At 37.5% G+C, this 20,826-nt stretch overlaps 1 protein-coding gene across 6 annotated transcripts in view; it reads left to right on the top strand.

Annotated features, from left to right (window-relative positions):
- Nucleotides 1-20,826, top strand: part of KIF16B (kinesin family member 16B) — a 146,982-nt gene that overhangs the window by 98,529 nt on the left and 27,627 nt on the right. For 2 of the 6 annotated variants that reach the window (XM_068940410.1, XM_068940409.1), the window contains 2 exons: nucleotides 300-422; nucleotides 7,660-7,749. The exons of 1 other annotated variant lie outside the window; for it this stretch is intronic. In XM_068940410.1, coding sequence (XP_068796511.1) covers nucleotides 300-422; nucleotides 7,660-7,749 — 213 coding nt within the window. Of the gene's footprint in view, nucleotides 1-251; nucleotides 423-7,659; nucleotides 7,750-10,905; nucleotides 11,007-20,826 lie in introns of all 6 variants that reach the window. 3 more of the 6 variants (XR_011140541.1, XR_011140542.1, XM_068940412.1) reach the window with 3 other exon arrangements.

A 20,826-nucleotide genomic window follows, 5' to 3' on the forward strand; every position in this document is an offset into this window, starting at 1 on the left:
CTTTGCGTGATATTGTAAACAGATTTGCTACATAAAAATAAACACATACAGGAATTTATATAGCTGTAAAGGCTTGATTCATATGTATTTTTTTTTTTTTTCAAAGACAGTTAATACAAAGTCTACTGCTTTCCTCTGTTTTTGATATCTAAACTGGAATTTCTTCCTCCTCCATGTTTTCTTTCCCAGCTCTTGTGGCTGAGGACATTTTCTTAATTTTAGTGAAGGATTTTTTTTTTTTCCTTATGTAGTGATTTTTGGTTCTCCTTTATTCCCCCTATTTGGTATGCATTTGAAAGCGGATGGTCTGTCGTTCTCTGGGAGCAAGTCCAGATGACCTAAAGGACCCAATTAAAATTAGTATTCCACGCTATGTCCTGTGTGGACAGGGAAAGGATGAACACTATGAGTTTGAAATAAAGGTAAGGTACTTCTCAGTTACTTCTCCTTAATGTATGGGTTCTCTGTATGCATGTTGCTTGCATTTATACAACAGTAGCATCATAATAATAATAAAAATAGAAAAATGCTTTTTGTTTAAAAAAAAAAAAAACTAATTTGCTCTGTCTGGCTGTTAGTGTTCACTATGACAACATCAAAATCAGCAAAGATGGAGATAGCAACCAGAAACACACCTGATAATCTGCAGATTCCAGAAATGATGTTACTAAGCCTAATGAGATGCAATTTTGTGTTCTACTGAGAGTAATTTACCCACAGGAGATGCAGGTGACTGTCACATCCAAACGTTTGGGCTGCACTTGTTCACTTTTTTGGTTCTATGTCTTTTCCTTTGGGTAAGAGGCCTCTGTACTGTTAAATAAGAGAGGCTGTGAGAAGGCATACACAATACAGGACACTATAAAGACAAGCATTTGCAACATGATCGGTTGTACACAGGAAGTTCACGGTCAGACTTTGGCTGAGCAGCTCCAGATTCAATGTCAAATAATTCGACTGAAAGTGGCAGAGATCAGGATGAATGAATACCAGTTACGGGAAAACACTCTATTCAGATGGAAGTCTCAAGTATAGAAAATGATTTAACCTGGCATATTTACCTGTAATAATGGAAGTATAATTAAAACATTTTGCACGTATCCACCACTTCCTTCAGAGGCTGAATGCTTTTTCTTGCTCTCTTTTTTATTCTGATTCCTCCCGTTCTCCACTACCAAAGTCTCGCTTCTCCAAACAGTTACCTGCTTCCCCTTCATTCTAGTGTCTCCCTCTGTTAATGTTCTCTGCTTAAATGCTGGGAAAATGCATATTCATTATTTTTCCTCTGGTACTAAGCCAGTGTCTTCTCAAAGCAAGATGTGAGATCTAATTGGATATGTGCTCTCAGTACGTGTGGACACGTAGCATAACTGATCTACATGGCATGAGAGACAGAATTGGCAGCTGTCTTCACTGAATGTGCTGCCAGATGCCAGCACTAGCCAGTGTAAGTGGGAGGAATGACCTGCTGTCACATTGTGTAGGACCATTTTTGAGCTGTGCTCACATTCCTTTTTTGCACAGTTCTTTATTAAGATGATCAGCCTTAGTTCACTTTGTACTAATAACTTTTCAGTTTGAAACTTACTGCGTGATTTGTGGACAGAATACTTCATTTTGCCTTTTGAACTTTGGATTTGCTGGGGCCAGCGTAAGCCCAGAGGCCTGTCACCATCAGCCGTCAGAGAGATGCCTAGAGAAGAGCAAGCACACTTAAAACGTCCCCAAGGTCTAGCCTCCAGCTGTTTTCAGCACAGGGGATTTACTAAACTGGGAAATGGTTTACTAGTTAGTGAAGGGAGATAGAATAAAAAGATATTCTGTCTTTTTAGTAAACATGAGTGAATTTCTTTTCCAAGTACTCTCCATTCTTCCCCAAAACCCATAGAAACATCTACAAACTCCTGAGGTGAAGGGGCAGTTAAGAGTATGTGAAGGAAGACTTAAACCTACCTGGGAGGAAATGCGCTAGAAAAAAAATGTTGGGAAGGAATAGTATTCTTAACCAGGAAAGAACGGGGGAATACGTCAAGGAAAGATACAAATGCATACCAAACTGGGCTGCAGAACTTCTGTTGCTTGTATTTCTTCTTTATGAGGAGCAAAACTTCTCTCATGGCACGGAAGGAGCTTATGCTCTGCACTGACTAATGCAAGGTATATGGACACTGACTAATGCAAGGTATATGGAATGGTCATTCTTTTCTGCTGTACTTTTTGATACTATCTCTTTTCTCTCTCTCCTGTGCCTTTCTTAGCTACCTCTGAAAGAAACTGCTGCTTAAATAACTGCTTTAGCAAAGTTCAGAGCAGAGAAATGGATGACAGGGTCAGGGAATGGGATATCACTTTAATAATTATATTCCATTGCTATCAACTTGCTTACAGCAGTAAATGTAATTGTTACTGCAGGTCCTGTGGACGCTTAGTTTGTCAGTCTTTGCGATATTTTTTATAATCATTCCCTTACACAAAGCAATTGACTTTTTATGCTTTTCCCATGGCTTCTAGATCTCTGTATGTCACACTGTGCTGCTTTTGCTGTGGTCAGGATTTGGCTCCAAGCTACGATCCACAGACCTTCAATAAACTTCGATTTTAAAGTTTTCCTCTGCAGGGCTCCCATCTCGACTCCTAGCTGTAATGCCTTCATCTGTTGCTACCTGTATTCTGCAGGAAATCAGAGTAGGTGGTATAGTGATTTTTCATTAAAAGCTAGGAAAGTAGTAAGAGCAGGCCAGGAGGAAAGGATGTGTACCTATTTTTTTCATCTCTTCCTGATGGATCAGGCAGTGGTGTCAATTGTTGAAAGAATTCCTTATTTCAGGCTTACTTTTGTTAGCTCAAATTTATTTTCAGATCATCTATCAGAATATGTGTCAGTCTTGGGAAGGGCTGAGGTGTTGCTAATATCATTTCCATGCCCATTCCCACATGAGCTCTCCTCACCAAGTTTCCGCTTGGGAAAATAGGGAGCTGACCTATTCACATGTAACAGCTCTTTGAAATCTGCCAAAGAGATAAGAGATGATTGAATTGACCTTTGAATCCTAGGTATCTGAATTAGAAGCATTTTTATCAGCAGATACTTTGATCATTGTATTAGTAGCTACACCCCAGCATATTGCTCTATAGAAGAACAAATATATATATATATATATAAATTTCTTTTCATGACATCAAACAGTAAGAATTATTTTCTTATATGCCAAAAGAGAGAGAACGAGTTCCACGCTTCTTGGCAGCACTGTGGCCTGTTCATAAATCTTGCAACCCTAACATACCACCCAAAAATGTTTTCTTTTAGTGCAGGCTTAGCATCTTGTCCATCTAGACATATGTAACCTTTGGGAATGGGCCAGCATGATGGTCTCTCCACTCAAGGTTATCCGCTGTACTTCAGGATGTTGAGTGAGTTCCGTTAGAAGTTGTTGGAGAGGCTTGAAATTAGAAATAAAAAAGTATTTTATTTAAGAGTTAAGTTAGCACCACCTTCTTTTGCAGCAAGAGCTGTCAAGGCCAGCTGTTGGTGCTAGTCGGCTACTAAATATTCAGTATTAATAGATACATTTCCAAATAAACTTCCGTTTGGGAGACAGTTTTATATGCAGTCTTTGAAGACATGATGAAGCAGTAGTAACTTAATCAAATCTTAATATATTTATGTTAGAGCTGAATTAAAATGCCAGAAAATTTTTCTCGTCTATTTGCCTCTTCCTTTCATGTTGTTGTGATGCACAGAATATTCCAAGACAAGACCATTTTAGAAACAGCACATGGGAAGAATTTTACATCTATAAGATGGTTGGCATCTGTTACAGACAGTAGTTGTTTTCCCGTTATCTGATTTGTTCACAATTCTGTTACATTCCTTTAAGAAGACAGCATTGATTGGAAGTCCATGGAGTGACTGGAGGTTGTTGCTGCCTGGTGGGAAAGTGAGCCAGTTCGAGGAGGAAGATCAAAGAGGGTGGAGGGCAGGAGAAGCGGTGAGGCAGTAGGGGAGTGGGAGCCTCCAGCTCACATAGAGAGATCGAGGGTCTGCTGAGAGCAGTCAGGAGCAGCCTGCCCGTGAGCGATAGAAGCAGCTAGAATCAAGGACAACCCTGCAGGGGCTTCTGTGACAAGAAGGAGAGTTGTGTGTAAGTCTTTTCATTTTTGTTCAGTTTTCCCTTTTTCTCATTTTAAGAAGTTATTTCTCTTGCTAACAAAACTGACTTTTTTTGAGGGACTTCAGTTATCTTTGATGAGTTCTCTATAGGAAAACATCTAGGCAGATTCACCCTGAAGTGCTGGTTGACCCAGGGTCGCGTCACAGTTCCATTCCACAGCTCAAAATGTTGATGTCTTTGGTTGAAGTTTTTCCTCGTTTCAGCAAGCTATGGGCAGAACTGGAGCAAAGCAGTAGTAGTGCTCATTAATACATAGTTCTTAAAGCAAACGTTGCATGCACCATATGTACTTAAATTAAAAAACAAAAAGAAAAGGCCCAGCCTTCCCTCGATTCTATCACGTTAATGCCCTCGAAGATTAACCAAGGAAAGGTTCCAAGAAATAGATCTGCATAAATCTTTTAATAACTTGCAGTGTTTTGCTTCACAGATATTGTGTTCATAGATAGTGGGAGGTGGAGTTGCAGTGAATTTCGTTTTGGGAAGTACAAATTTTGACTTATTTTAGACAGTAACTGCTGTACAGTTTAACCAGTCTAGATAGTAAGGTGGACATTTTTATTTCTTTCTGTTGGCTTCAGAATAAAGTGGAATATTTCTTTTTATTCTTTTTCACTATGGTTTCAGTTGTATTTGTATGGGGAGGGGGGCACATTGACAAATTCTGAGAATTGCCTTCCACTGGAATCAACAGAAAATCTTGGCCAGATTATTTTCTGTCAGTCATCATGCAGAAGAAAAATAAAGAAAAGACAAGACTGTAGTATTTCCTTCCAAATTTCTATTTTTTATGTGGGAAATATTGTACTTTAATGGGGGGGGGGGGAAATAAAAACACAATTTTGAGGCACTAGGATCGTGTAACCCCCCTAGATGAGAATTTTTTGAAAATCTACTTTGCAGATTTACTCAACCGTATATTTTTTTCATTGAGAAAATACTTTTTAACTACTGCAGTAGCAAATAACAAGTAGAAAACAAAAGGCCATTCAAATTTACTTTTCTTGGTACTGTTCAAAAGAGGATCTGCCTTTGTTCTGGTCCCATGCTTACAGAGGCTATAATCTTATAATCTCTCACACAGTCTTTATTAAATAGGGGAAAGAATCATAGATCAAACCGGTTGTTATATCAGCTATAGGAGTAAAAGGCCAACAGCATAGATACGTGGCTTTCCTGTTTTCCTTCCTGTGCATCCCAAACTATTGCTGATAAGGTAGTTAAACCAGCTTTTCAGTAGTCATTTATTAGACTTCATGGGAGAAAGCTACTGAGTAATTGGATGTTGGAATTGGCCACAGGCAGTTTGGTTTGGGTAAACTCAGCACTACCCCGTCGCCTAGACAGCTGTCAGATGTATAGTCAACAACTTCATTGGCAGGCTCATATATATGCTCTTCCCCAGGCTATATAGCTGTAAGAATCCTGGATGCTTTGTGCTAGATTGCTTCCCTAAAGGCATACTTCTGTGAAAACCTTAGGAAAAAAGACAAGGTCACTTTTGAATAAAGATCGTGTATGAATGAACTTTATCAGAGCAAATTTTCACAGTTCAGTTAGAAATGCTAAAATATAGAATTAAGACAAAAACAGAGCATAAATAATGACTGATGTTTTTATTTTATGATTATCCATTGCAGTCTAATGTTTGGTTAAATATTTAAATCACAAAGCCATTTGCTGAAGTAATTATTCAGAACAAAATCGTTAATTGGTTAATCAAGGTCAATGTATGTATTCCTGAATTACTACTCGTTTGTAGTTACATGTAAGTATGCATCTTAAATCCACTCACCTCATCTGTAAAGTTTGAGATATTGTTAACAATTATTGAAGGAGGGCAGCAGCGTGAATTTCTTGTAAGGAAACACAGTCCATCATGCAGATGTCTTAGTAGCAGTGAAGCATATTGGTGACACGAAAAAAGAATATTATAGCACTACCATTCAGAGATGAAGCAGTAATCAATTTGCATTGTGCAGATATGTTTGAAAAACCTGGTTTTACTATTTGTGAAAAGCAAAGTTATGTTGTGAGAGGGCCAGTTTTGTTTACTTTTGCTTTTATTTAAAAACCAACAACAAAAATACGCAAACCTGGTTCCTTACATCACATAATGCATAGTAATTTCTGCTTTCCAAACACTTGCGACAGTTGCAGTGTTCTGGGTTCGCCAAGGAAAGCAGAGGGGCAGGGGAACGGTGTACCAGGGGTTGTTGGAAACATGAGCTAGCACTTGTCAAATATTGTGCTTACATGCTGTTTTTATTGTTCTACTTTCTTTTTCTCTTACTGTGTTTTCCTGCTCCATTGCCATTTTTTGTCTCCTTGTAACTTTATTAGATGCTCAGTACTGTGAGAACTGCTTTTTTATTTTAGGACTCACTGTAGGATTAGAAGCCAAGCCTGTATGTCTATGAAATGCATTTTAAGAAAATGCTTATTTTTGATCTTTGTGCATAAAATCATTGCTAGGCAATGTAGTATTAGTTATTAGGCCCTTTAGATTAAAAAAAAACAATAAACTTTCAGGTGTAGGCAGTGCCGCACTTTTCTGCCACTATACCATTTCATCTAAAAAAGGAAAAAAAAAGTCTGCCTCTCCCTACAGCATTGCTTCTTGATATCCTTAGATCATCAGAGCTGCAGAAAGACTTCTATGTAAAATCAAAGGCTCTAGTCATATCGCTTTTATGACCCGCTTAGGAATTTCTTTCATTTCACCTGATTTCAGGCAGTGAAAAATTTTCTTTTCCTGAAACTGCTTTAGTTGATTTCCCAGTTCCAGTGAGGATTTGGGGTATAACTGATGGTGAACTTGGCTTGCCCTCGCCCTCCACTCCTGTTGCTAAGCATTTTATTCACAGGAGTACTTCTGCTGATTTTAATGAAACTTCCTATATACATGGGATATTCATCAACATATTCATGCTGCAGGCCCAGAGTGTTTTAAAGGAACATCTTTTCCTGAAAGCCAGCAAATACAATTTTTTACCCTACAAATTGGGACCACATTCTACATGGTAATTCACTCTGTCTGTGTTTCTGAGAAATATGTATGTATTATTTATGTGTATGTGTACGTATATATATCTATTCCTATAAATGTATGCATTCTAACATATAGAAGCACTAAATTTGTGCTAGATATTATTCATTGGTGGAACACCCACTGGCTGGAATGCTGTGAGCTCCGTAAGTGCATCAAGGAATGATTTGGGATATTTTAATGTGTTTACAGACTTGGCCGACCACTGCGGAATGTGAAATAAATGTGTTCAGTCTTCGCTTTGCAATCAGTGCTCCCTATTAAATAAAGTTCTGCCACTGTAATGAAATAAAATATTAGTAAACAAAAAAGCTTATGGAATTTAAGGGAACTGAGATTTGCCCATTTTAATCGGGCAACCGTACATACTGCATGCTTTTAATGTTGTACACTGTGTGTTTTTACTTCTGTTTTTTCTTTTTATACTGTTTAATATAGATAACAGTTCTGGATGAGACATGGACAGTGTTCAGGCGATACAGTCGTTTTCGGGAAATGCATAAAACTTTAAAATTAAAGTACCCAGAGGTAAGTTTTGGTAAAACTCCTTTTGGAGGAAAGGGAGCGAATAGAATCTTGAAAATAGAGTGTTTTTGAAAGATGCATACTCAAAAACATGATTCCTCTCAGGTCTGTGCTCTTAGTTTGACATCAGCAAGCCTTTCAATAGTTTGAAGCTCCAAGGCTGCTGCTAGATTGAGAATGGATTGTTGCATGCTGTTGCTGCAGTGAGACTGTGACTAACTGTGCAGTCTCTAACCATTAATTCCCTTTACTAATGACTGGTGCTGTTCCCTGGAGGTTTCTGTGTTGTTCATTGCGAAATACTTGCAGTCATCTCCTGTCATCCTGACAGCACCTCATTTAAAAGGAGTCCGTTGTTCCAGAGATACCTTTTTGTAATAGTGGCTTCCAGGTTGCTGCAAAATGGAAAATTGATCTTTCTGACCCCCTCTGAGACTTTGAGCGTTCAGGAAACGAGAAGCTGTTCTTGACAGAATCTCAGCTCATTGCAGTGAGCATTTCAGAGTCATAAAATAGTTGGGGTTGGCAGACACTTCTGGAGATCGTCTGGTCCAACCACCCTGCTCAAGCAGGGTTACCTAGGGCAGGTTGCCCAGGATCTTGTCCAGTTGGGTTTTGATCGTTTCCAAGGATTTCCTCATATGGGAAACGCTCCAGCCCTGTAATCATCTTTGTGGCCCTTTGCTGGACTTGCTCCAGTAGCTCCATGTCTCTCTTATACTGGGGAGCCCTGCACTGGACCCAGCAGTCCAGACGTGGCCTCGTCAGTGCTGAGTCAAGGGGAGGAATCGTCTCTCCTGACCTGCTGGCAATACTCTTCCTAAAGCAGCCCAGGATACCATTGGCCACCTTTGCCATGAGGGCCCGTTGCTGGCTCATGGTCGACTTGTCCACCAGGACCCCCAAGACCTTCTCTGCAGAGCTGCTTTGCAACTGCTCAGCCCCCAGCCTCCACAGTTATCCGTCCCCAGGGCAGGACTTTGCATTCCACTGTTTTGAACTTCAGGAGGTTCCTGTTGGCGCAGTTCTCCAGCTTGTCAAGGTCCCTCTGAATGGCAAGCACAGCCCACTGGTATCTCACTCCCTCTTCCAGTTCTGTGTCATCAGCAAATTTGTAAAATTATAGTTCTTGCCTTCCACATCTAGTTTTTAATTATTAATATTTTGCTTTCTTTCTCCTCATTCCCTTTGACAGTAGAAGAAATAAAACATTCAAGCACTTGAAGTGATCCTGCTTTGAGAGTTATCACAAGAAACCTAGGCTATATATTCATGGGCACTATATTAAAAAACATTGTTATATTTGAGAGAGAGAAAATGACTTAATGTGCAAAGGCTTTCTTGGTCTTCACTAACATTTTTTAAGCTAAAAACTAATTGAGCAAGCAAAGACTTTGAGGTTTAAAAAGTACAATAGACTAGATTTTACGTTTTGTGGAGATTCCATTACTGTCCCAAAACAGCATGAAAACCAGAAATTGAAATGCATGCATTAAAAAAATATATTAGAAAATATATTCTAAATATATAATGATATATTATGATATATGATATATATTCTAAATATATAATGATATATTTAGAAAATATGAGTATTATGATCTTTTTCTGAAATGATTCTGAAAATTTTTAGAAGGTCGAGTGATTTTTGAATAGAAAACTGTTCTATTTCCACAGATGCTTTAAAAAATTATTTGTGAGTATCAGTATCATACTTTTTGATTTCAATGAATTGCCAGATGCTTCCTAGTCAAAGGTGATACTTTTGTAATTAATAGCTCTTAATTTTTTCCCCATGAATTTTTATCTGTATTTTTCCTTTCTCCACACAACTTATTTTATAGATTTCTTACATTCCCTTCATTTTGTATCAAGAAACCTTCCCTTCACTCATATCTTTCTTCAACTTATTGTTTATCAGACTTTTCCCTGTTGAAAAGTCTAATTAATTGTTCCTCACACAGAAGTTGTTTCATCTCTTCAGTTACTCTAGCAGCACTTCTATTATTTCCTTTAGAGAGGATGTCTAGAGAAAATTGTTTGCAGTTTATTGCTCTATAAAAAGAGCGAGAGAGAACCCCTTTCCTTTTCTCGGAGTGAAGTTTTGCTATGTACCGTGTTTCCAGCTCTCCTTGTTTTCCATTTTGTGGGAACAGGGCCATGCTTGCTGCAAAAGCAAGGGGCTGCCAAAGCCCCACGTTGACAATTGCACCCTCTATGAGGTTCTTACCAATTTTGAGCAAGAGGTATAGGGTCCCCAGTGTTATATTACTTCTGCCCTTCTCCTGAGAACAATTAAAGGTATATAATTATCTTTCCTCCTGTGAAGAATATGCGTTCAAAATAAAAAGCAATTTTCATTCTTTTTTTAACTTCTTCCTTCTGTCTGCAGTCATGCTTGCAAGGTCAATATACTGTCTTTTTAATGTGCTTTGATTCTTATCAACATATCTCTCTTCCGAGATACTTGGGTCTTAGGTAAACTTATGGAGATTGACATCTAGTATATTAATGGAATTACTAATTTAACTACATGGATAGCAATTTCTAATTCCTACATAGGAACCACATTATAGAATGTTTTATTAAAGTATTTGTTCCCTTCTCAACAATTTTTGTACAAGTCAGGGCAAATACCCAGTCTTACAAGTTGCCAATATACTGTTTCCTAAACTGTGATACTCATTGGAGAAGCATATTAATGTAATGTAATATACTTGAAGGAAATGTTTAATCACTTTCCTTTCTGAAACAATCAATCTCTAGCTTTATCATTTTCTCCTTCCAGACTTTATCTAGCCCCCACTTTACAATAACCTTAGATAAATTCTCAAGCAGGTTGAAGTATGCATGTCTTTGCTATGTACAAAGCACAGTGAAGTTTAGGAGAAATGAGATAAGCAATTGATCATGGCCTCTCCTGTTTTTGTGGTAGTTTTCATCCTGTGACTCAGGTACCTCTTTTGGAATCCTTGTTGCTTGCAGCACTGATGTGGTCTTCTGTATTTGGTATAGCATGGGGTGTTGTGTCCCCTCCTGCTTTAAAGCTTACGGCACTCCAGGTCAACGGTGAGTTTGTGGGCAGAAGAAATCTAGCTAACATGCACTTGGTTTTTGCTTGTCAGCATTTCCACAAACTAGTGTGTCCTTGTTTATCAGAGGGGAAGAGCACATCATGATGGATGAAACGCATAACATGACGCACTGAAGGAAAGATTTGGTGTTTTTTTTCTTTGAAGGAATTTCACTATCAGTGTTAGGTATGTGAGTGATCTATGGCTTCCCATATTTTTACCTTTTACTTAAAATACCCTTAATTAATGGTAATTTTAGATTAGTTTTGCAAAGTGGGAAGAGGTTTGGTTTGTTTGACAAATGGAAAATCAGCTATCTGCTTCTGATCTGTCATTGACCTAATTTAGGATTTACTGTGACACTAAAATACATTTTAATACAAATTTGGCAATGTTGCTTCCTTAGTTACTATATATTATTCCAAAGAAATTTATTCCTTGAAAGTAATGTTATCAAAACCCATCAGAGTTTGAATTTTATTTTACATAGCTCACCTTCCAACTCTAAATTAATATTTATAATGAACAGAGAAAATATTGTCTACATATTTAATGTATGAGTGTCTTGCTTTTAGAAGTGAACTTTACAGCTCATTAGTTGCTCAGCTCTGAGTTACAACCTCAGTATTTTAATAATTTGCTGATACTGCATTTTGTGTTTCTGCCACTGAATTCCCAAAGGGAATGTACTGGAAAACTGATTTATGGGGAAGATATTTAAAAAAAAAAAAAAAAAAAAGGGTGGGGGTGGGAGAAAAAGGTTATCTTTTCAGAGGCAGGAACTCTAACATTGACCAGTCTTGGAATATGCTGTATATTTTATATAGCTGCACATTTCGTTTTATGTAAATAAATGGAAGTTGATAATTCGGTATCTAATTGAAATGTTTCACACGCAAATTTCAAAAGACTGAAGCTGCAGCAGGGTGAGATTGTGCCAGAAGCAGTTAAGTATTTGCATTTTAACAGGGCCTATTTTATTAGATCTGAATGATTGTCATTTGCACAGTTTCTTTCTTATGCTGCTAGTTTGTTAATGACTCTCTTATTATTTTGGGAATTTTAATTAAGACCATACTTGGTTCTTAGCTGCAGTAGACTCTGTAATGAATATAGTTTTTGTTTTTTGTCATTAGTCAGAAACAGGAACGAATAGGCTCTTTAATTGAGAAATGTGAACTGTCAGTGCAAGATTCTCCTTTTCTGCCTTATTCATCTTTTCTTGTCAGATCATGGATTTGAAATTTTACTGGGGTAATATTTCTGCAGAAAATCTTCCCTTCCTGGTCCCTATCTTGCTTTGAAGGAAAACTTTTTTTCTCTCATCTCTGTTAGTGCAGCAAGTTGAGCAATGTAGTGTTGTGATGGCCAGCGCGCTCCTCTTACTAATACTTTCTAGCTTTTTCCGTCTTTCAAAGGACAGTGGAGGAACAGTTTTCTATTTATTTTTCCGTACCCAAATCCAAGTTCTATGAAGTCTGTCATGTATGTGGGAGTCCTTAGTTCCCACTTGCGTTCAGGTATATAGGCATGATCTGGCCTGGTTTTGTGGGACTTTCACTGTAGGCTTGGCTTATGGAGTTCCTTGTCAGTCGTCTTAGTCGTCTTGAGACCTTTTTCCATGTGCGTAAAAGTCGCTAAATAGCATTAAGGGAAAATGCTGTCGGGTAGTATAGAGGCAATTTTATTCCTAATAGTGATTCTGGTCTTAAAATATTAAATCCTTGCGGAGCTCACCATAGAGAAGTTAAAATGTGTATTTGCATTTATGGATTCATTCACGAAGATAATGGCGTATGTGTGGAGGCAAGATTTCTGTAGGAGCGCTAAAGCTATTGACTTTTAGCTTGTTCAACAGAATGTAATAATTTATGTAGTTGTGTATGGTGTATGTAGATATGTATATAAATATATATTTGTATCTTTCCCTATCTATAGCACAAGAAAGGACCATATGTAATCTTAAAAGAATTTTGGGTCATAATTAAGCCAGCTTTCCATTCTCCTCGTTTGTTTTTCATTGTCTTACCTGAGCAGATAGATGTATAATATCCATATCTGTGGCAGCAGGAAGTCTATGTAAACAAACTTCGAAGCTTAAGTTATCGTATGATCTGCCTCTATACTTATATGCTATTCCCACCAGGGAAACAAGTTTGTGAGCTGTATTACAGTAACGCATCTAATATCATGAATTATGGAAATTAAGATTAGAGACTGCTGCTGTTGGAATTTTGTTTGTATGATAGGGTCTTTCAGGTATATTAAGTATTGGACAGTAAAGACTGTGTTTTATAAATGTTAGGAAAAAGTACTGTCTGTCTGGTGTCTTTTTTTTAGTATGTGAATGACAGTCAAGTATTCATTGGTACATTGTCTTTTTATTCCTGAAGTCAGTATGCTCTGCTTATCAGGAATCTCTTTGTATAACAGAGTATCTTTCTGATTGAGTGAACTCAAGGTCATTGTCGACTCGAAGTGTTGATAGGCTGTTCTCTTGTTTTGCATATGTGTAAGAATTACATGAAACTCAAAAAGCAGAAAATAAATGTTTCAGAAATAATATATGAATGTTTCTACATTTATATAGAATATATATTATTTTTACCAACTTTTTTTAATATTTTGAACTATTTCAGATTTTTGAAAATCCAAAGTGTTTGTTCCACCTTTTTTCTAAAAATGTTTTGTATCTCAGAGAAGAGATACAAAAAAGTTTTGTATCTTTGTGAAGCCAGTTCCTGTTTCATCCAGCCATGCTGCCCATGACTACCCAACTTGACGTAGACATTTGCTATTAAAGTGTAACAGACATGGGTTTTATAACCCTTTCCAAATTTCTTTTTAGATTCTTCTCTAATTCCCCTTACTATTCAGAAGTAATTCTGCCCCAAATAATGAATGAAGATGCATGTTGTTCATTCTAACCACTGCTGACTGATCTTGCTGTCCTTGTCTTTCTCCTCCTTATCCCTCTTTTGGGTGGCTGCGAGGGAAGAGTCTCCATTTTCTTTCTGTTCAATGGCTCATGCGTCTGTTGTTCTTGATAAATAGTAAGTGGAACAACATAATTTCAACATGCAATGCTGACACAGTTACGATTAGGAACAAGTTTGAGATGAGCCATTAATTTTCAGGAGAGCACCCTTGGATTCTGAAAGAGGTTGTCTCTGAGATCCATGATTGATAAATGCAACTTTTTATAATTTTCAAGATATGATTAGTTTGATAGGGTTTTTTTGGTTTTGTATTTTTGATAGTCACAAGGAGGACAATTTATAGTAATGACATGGTCATAGAACAACTTATATGTGAAGTTTATTGTTTCATTTGTATGGCTAATGACTGGTTACTTGCTCTGATTAAAGGTAATTGGTCAATTTCTATGTGAGTACTTTTGTAATATTTTGTAATAACTTGTCAGAGATGCAGCGTTCTCCCTCCTAATAAAAATTACAAACAGATAAATTAAACTAGGCATTTACCTATAAATCAGCGCTTGTGGGTAGAGCTTGCAGGGCAGGATTTCATCTGGCATCTTAACTTTTTGCCTGCTTTGACTTTCTGATTTGTAACTTTGCAGCTCTAGTGTTTCATTAAACCTAAAATGTGTGTTAATCTCCTGGGACTGTTTCAAAAGGAATAAAGGATGAGGAGGTACTTGCAGGGGCTACCAAGCTACTTACCATATAACTAGTGAGCTTTTGCTACTTTACCCACAGAACTCGAAAGCCCTTTGCATCAGAGCTCATCTATCTGAAGCTGCTGGTTCGGCCACTGGATTTTGTCATGTACTGGCATCAGTAACTGTATATTTATATATATAACTGTATATATCTAAAACCTATAAGTTTTAGATAGTGTATGTACATTGAATGCAAAGTTCTGGACATCTGGATGTTTGCAGGGGAGTGTAAGCACTACATCTGTAAATAAATGTAACTGAAAACTTCTAAGATATTTAAAATTAGTTTGTTCTGAACTCTTCAACACTTGTGCCAAAACCTTGATCCTCCTGTGACTGAAACCCCGGTCGTATGACAGCTTCGATTACTGTTGAGATTTATTTTTAGAAATTGTTGTTACCAAAGAACAATTTAAAAGAAAGGGTAACACATATTGGAGAGAGCAGTATGTAGTGTATACTAATGAAGACAATATTGCGAACCTTACTACAAACGTTATCTCGTTATTTTACACAGTCTTGTTTGGTCTCTAAATGGATTCTTAATTCAGGTTCTTTCATCCTCTGCCAATTCCATGTCATTTAGGGAGTGTAATATATAACAGTATTTTAAGATTTACGTCTGCACTTGAAAATTTGACCCAGTGAAGAAATAAACTTATTGACATATTTTGGCTGACCTGGAAAGATGTCTCTGGATATTAATTAGCAAACTTTGATTTTTTTTTTAATAAAATATATTAAAAGCATAACAAATCTAACATGAAAACCTTAGGGCAAACACCAGCACTATAAATAGTCTAAAAGCTGTTTTTTAGCAAACTGCATATCTCATCACAGATTAAAATAGCATCTGTTTGCAATATTAACTACTGTGCTTGTAAATAGCAAATGCAATAATATGTATTAAAATAATATCCCTGGCAGAATTACGGAAGTATAGAAAAGCATATCGGAAATAGTTTTTGAAATACAATCATAAAATAATGGCAGACCTTAGTTTTCACTTTCTGGTTGGGAACTTTGCTGGCCTTAACAATGTATCTTTCCATAAATATTGAATGAAAAATAAAACAATAATTTTTAGAATCTGTATCTGTCTGTAGACCTTATAATGTTCTTATGAAAGCATGCGATTATAGCCTTCACCTTTATTCAGTGCAAATTACAATAATTATGGTATAGATACTTTTACATTTATATTCTTGTGATCTGTAACAACCAGGAAACACAGAATTATGTTGTTATTTTGTCGCATACACTTTTCCAGCTCACATTTCCAGTTATATTCTATTCAGAGAATTCTTAAAGCCTGTATTTTTATATACATATTACTTCCACATCAGCTTTAGTTTGCCGCTAGCTGCAGAAGTAATTCAGCAGGTAGATCGCCAAATGCACCATTTGGCCCTTTTCTGCAGCATGAGACTTTCTGCTACTGAGGTTAAAAGAACTTTTAGCACTTTGCCTAGTACATCAATCTAGGGATGTATATGAATAGGAGAATTTATACGCATAAATAAAGTGCAAAAATCACAGCTGCTAACCACATCATACAGTTCAGTGCAAGTTCGATGACGGGGAAGTATATTTATTATGTGTGGCCTCTCTGGATTCATAGTCAGTAACCAGGACTTGAGAACGTGAGACATAGCGAAAACATTGACATATTTGCTTCCAGCCTAATACACAGTTCCCAGTCAATTTCTAGTGGGAAAATGAATTCAGCATCTGAATCTCCTGCCACAAAACTGAATTTGAGTATGGAAGAGCTTTGTGAAAGCCCTGCTTTGGTATTAAGTTGTGATTATTACTGTTCTGTATGCTACATTTGTGAAGCAAAGTTTTATTGGATTGGTACAGGCAATTCTGCAGTAATAGAGTTTCTCTCTCTCCCTCCTCCTTTCCTTTTTCTCCCCGCTTACCTCCTGTCTTGTGGTTGATGATGAGGCCGATTTTGCTAATGAAACCTGTAAGCTTCCAAATGGTTTTGTAGGAAAGTAGCATTAGCTTTATAGACCTTACTTCTGATAAATTAGGCAAGAGATGAGATTAACTTCCAGGCAGAAATCTAATGCCAGGTTTCACTGATTGTACTATGAAAAAGTCCTATATATTAGTAAAGTAGAAACTGAAGAAAGAAGCGTTTTGGGAGGGCAAATCCTTCATCTCATAATTCATGAAGCATTTGACAGCATAATTGCTTTGATTATTTGATAATCTGATTTTCCATGCTCTGCTCAATTATGTAATGATTTTGCATGATATCAAAATATTCCTGTTGTTTTATCAGTCAAATACTTTCATAAGGGTAATAGCTATCTGTGAGAGATGAATTTCTCAAAAAAAAAAAAAAATTCCTAGACAATTTTACTTGAGTTTTAGTTGCTCATTGAGATTCAACCATTTCTTAGCTGCTCCTGAATATCTGTAGGCACTGAGAATAATTTAGGCTGCAGCGCTGTATCCGTGTATTCTTCCTGCTTAGTGAAAGGCAGAGGGGAGGACTGGACTAGTTTTTGTTGGTGATGTTTTATTTTTATTTATTTATTTTTTTTAATACATTACCTTACTTTTGAAGATTTTAAGACTTCTGCGCAGTTAATTCTCTGTTGTTATTGACAGTCTATCTAACAATCCTCGAATGGTTCTGTGAAGAACTTGGTCTCGTTATGTTGCTCAGATTGGTAGATTAAGTATGCTTTTCAAACTGAGTCCTTTCAGCTAATTCAGGATATTATGGCTGAACTGTAACTCTAGCTCATGTGGCAATATTCAGATTAATTTTGAAACTACAGTGTAACTATTAGCAAAAACTGTCTAGTTCCAAGTGTACTGCCTGGTACATTTTTTCCGTACCCATAGAGATGATATTGACAAACTTTCAGACATGAAATCGTTGTGATAAATTTCATTCACTGCCTAGTATGGAGTATTATGCCAAGCTTTGTCTGGGCATCATGTGGGAACTGCAGAGCAGCATATCATAGGACTGTACTCTCGTTGTACATTTGGAGCTGTTGGGAGAATGAGTAAGGAGATGCAGGTTGCAGATTTTGCAGCATACTAAGAATATTTAGCCCTTTATTTAGACCTTCCTCTATTAAGCCAATGAGTGATTTAGTATCTAGGTGTGATTGCGGTATAGATGGCAGTAAACTGTTGGAGGCTCCATTCTGAGAAGTCTGAAATAAGGTCACTGTGAGAAAAGTTATTGAAAAACACTTTTCTGCCCCTATATTTGACAACTGATGTTATACATTGGAATATAAATTGGTGGTTTATAGTTTATTTGGCTGCTCTTGAAGACTCGAAGATGGTGTGTATATTATGTTGAAGCATGGATCGTGTCATTCTTGGGCATGGGACTGAAAGGTTGAATTTAAGTATGGTTTCTTATCTCCCTAGGCCCTATGTCTATTGATTATAGAGAGATCAATGTCTTCACAGAGCATTTCAAAGCATTTAAATCGGTCTCCTGTGCTGAACTTCCCACTGGAGGACCCTACACATCTTTCAGGAAGCAACGTGATCAGGGCTACTTCACAAGGAGACAAGTCAGGAGGCAAGGCTGAATGTAGCACAGAGAGTAGCGGTGACCTCACTGACCAAGGCGCAGTCCATGAGTATCTGAGCAGGGTCTGGTTGGTGATAGTAACAGGTTCTGTTAACAGTCAGGGATCACCTGGCAAGGTGAAATAACAAGTCAGCAAGTCAGAACAGAAAGAGTTCTGGAGACAGGACTGCCTACAGCATAGGTCTAAGGTCCTGGAAGCTGGAATTGGAGACAGGGCAACCTACAACATAGATCTGGAGTCCATCTAGAAAGTCCAATCAGAAAGCCGGGATGGCAGGGAACAAGGCTGGGTGCAGCTATGTCTACAGCATAGCTTAGGCAACACTAGAAGCCTTAGCCTGAGACTGAATGAAGCTCCTGGACCAGCTGGTAGAGGATGCGTGGGTGGAGGTCCCTGGGGAGGCTGGTAAGGGCAAGTAAGACTTGTTAGTGCACTTGGAGCCCTTGCAGTAGGTCCCTTCTTTGTAGAGCGAGACTAGCCCCTTGGTCAGTCTTGATGAATTCTGCTTTGTCTCCCTAAGAGTAAGCTACTCTACTGGGCTGTGTTTTTTAGTGTATCTTCCAGTCCTCTAGAGAAATTGCCAGAGTTCCACCAAACTCAATGAATGGTAGCTTATTTGCAGGCAGACACGTTGTGTTGGTATTCTATATCATGTTGCGCTTTTGTATGAAGATGCACATAAAACCTTAAGGTACCGGTTTAATGTGTAAATACAGTTTAGAGAGCTGTTTTCTTGTTAAAGACACTTTCTTGTGTCACTTACTGTTGCTGCAGTTGCAAGATAGGTTAGAGTTTGTGGAATAAATCTACAAGTGGACCATTCTGTATGGAGAGTTCCTATTTTCGTAGAGCTTGGGCTCAATTTTGGACTACCAGAGCACAGAGTTGTTAGTCTGGGATTTGTTAGTGACGCCAATATTTGCCCTGAGTGCTTCAGGTGTGTGCATGAATACAAGGTTATTCATGTATGTGATATTAGTAGTGTTATGGACAAATACTTATTCTGCTTTTATTCTACTCTCCTATTAGTTTTAATGGTTTGGGACTATAGATGGAGGCAAAAAGAACAGAAATTGCCTTCATCTTCGATTATATACTTGAGTTATTTTTATTAGCTGTTGAAAGTGTAGAAATAGAGTGATATAGGGTAATACAGAGTTGATGTAGTTGTTTGATGCGTCCAATGATAGGAAAGAGGCAGTGGCTCTCAAGCGAAATATTGAATTGCAGGTATGGACTTGAAAATACCAAGGAGGTGAAGTGTGCTGTCCAGTTAGAGTAGGGCATATCTCAGAACCATAGCCAGAAGTAGTATTGCAGAGGGCAGGTGGTCTGGCGCTCTTTGAAAAACAAAAACCATTGTGGGGATGTCCAGATGGGAAGGCCAGAAAAGCACCACCTTTCAATAGGTGCAACGCTTGGGGAGCCAATATTAAAATAAAGGAGGCTGTGAAGTAAGAATTATGTGTTTAAAGCAGAGGAATGGGAGCAGGATCTCAAATCAGACCCAGCCACTGATGAGGCGTTTACAGTTCAGGGTTGAATCCATTGCCAGTGGAAATGAATTCACCTTTCTCTGTCGGAGGCACTTAATTAATCATTGATTATTGTGAAATGGTTATAACACTGTGAATGATGACAAGAATTGAAGTTACAGTTCTGTCTGGTCCGTTTCTTCTAAAGTGAAGCTATTATTTTCTATCATACTTAGTTCTAGTTACTATGGGGTATTAATGATACTTGCATAATTATGTTGTACAGTGCAGTCAGCAATGCAGAGCTGAGGCTGTTTGAGTGTATACTCTGTATTTTCTATGAAATACTTAAAATTTCTGTCACACTTCATCTTAACACAGCATATCCTAGGCTTGTTATGTCTTTTTTTGATTTAAAAGAAAAAGCAATGTTGTAATAACATGTTAAATCCTTAAATAACTAGCTGTGCACTCAATTTTAACTCTAATTTTATTTATTTACTTAAATCTGGGAATAAATAACAATACCTTTACTTGTAAGGTAGGTCAAATTGTTGACTAGTACCAGAACTGTTAAAATAATTACAAACTACTGTATTATGTATTACAGGTTTTTGTTTACATATTTAGAGTAGCATCATTTCCATTCTGATTGTACCTGAAGGGTCATATGTGCCATAACTGTAAGGACCCAGTAAAAAAAAACCTGTGATCTCGTACCTTGGCCCTATTTTTCTGGATTACTAAAACTTGTATGCGTGGAGTAGCATCATTCGTACATAGACTCAGTGATGTAGCACTTGTTTGGTAGAGAAATATTATAGCCTTCTAGGAATCAACTGATGGACAGGAATTGGGAAATTGCTGACATTTAGCCTCAGACCCAAGAAGATGCAATAGTAAAACACATCCCTGTTTTTCTTCCTCCAAACTGTGGGGTTAGCTTCAAAACCATGGCATTTTAATCAAGTATTTATTTGGGTTTTTGTATATAAAGAATGTACACAGGTCTTACTTTTCAAGCATTTCTCCTCAAGTGTTTGATCAAAAGTTTATCATAAAACAAATATGCAATCTCACATGTTATAAAACAAGTATACGTTCTCCCATATCTCCTTGTCTCGAGGATCTCAAGGGTAGGACTAAATAGAGTAATGCACATGAAACTAACAGTAACACTGATCTTTCTGATCTCCGTAGTTGCTTTTTCTGTCCTGTAGATTCAAAATCCTATGCCAGAAAAACTCCTGAAAACGTATCTGTTATGT

Source organism: Struthio camelus, chromosome 3 (genome assembly GCF_040807025.1).
Source record: "Struthio camelus isolate bStrCam1 chromosome 3, bStrCam1.hap1, whole genome shotgun sequence".
Classification (NCBI taxonomy): domain Eukaryota; kingdom Metazoa; phylum Chordata; class Aves; order Struthioniformes; family Struthionidae; genus Struthio; species Struthio camelus.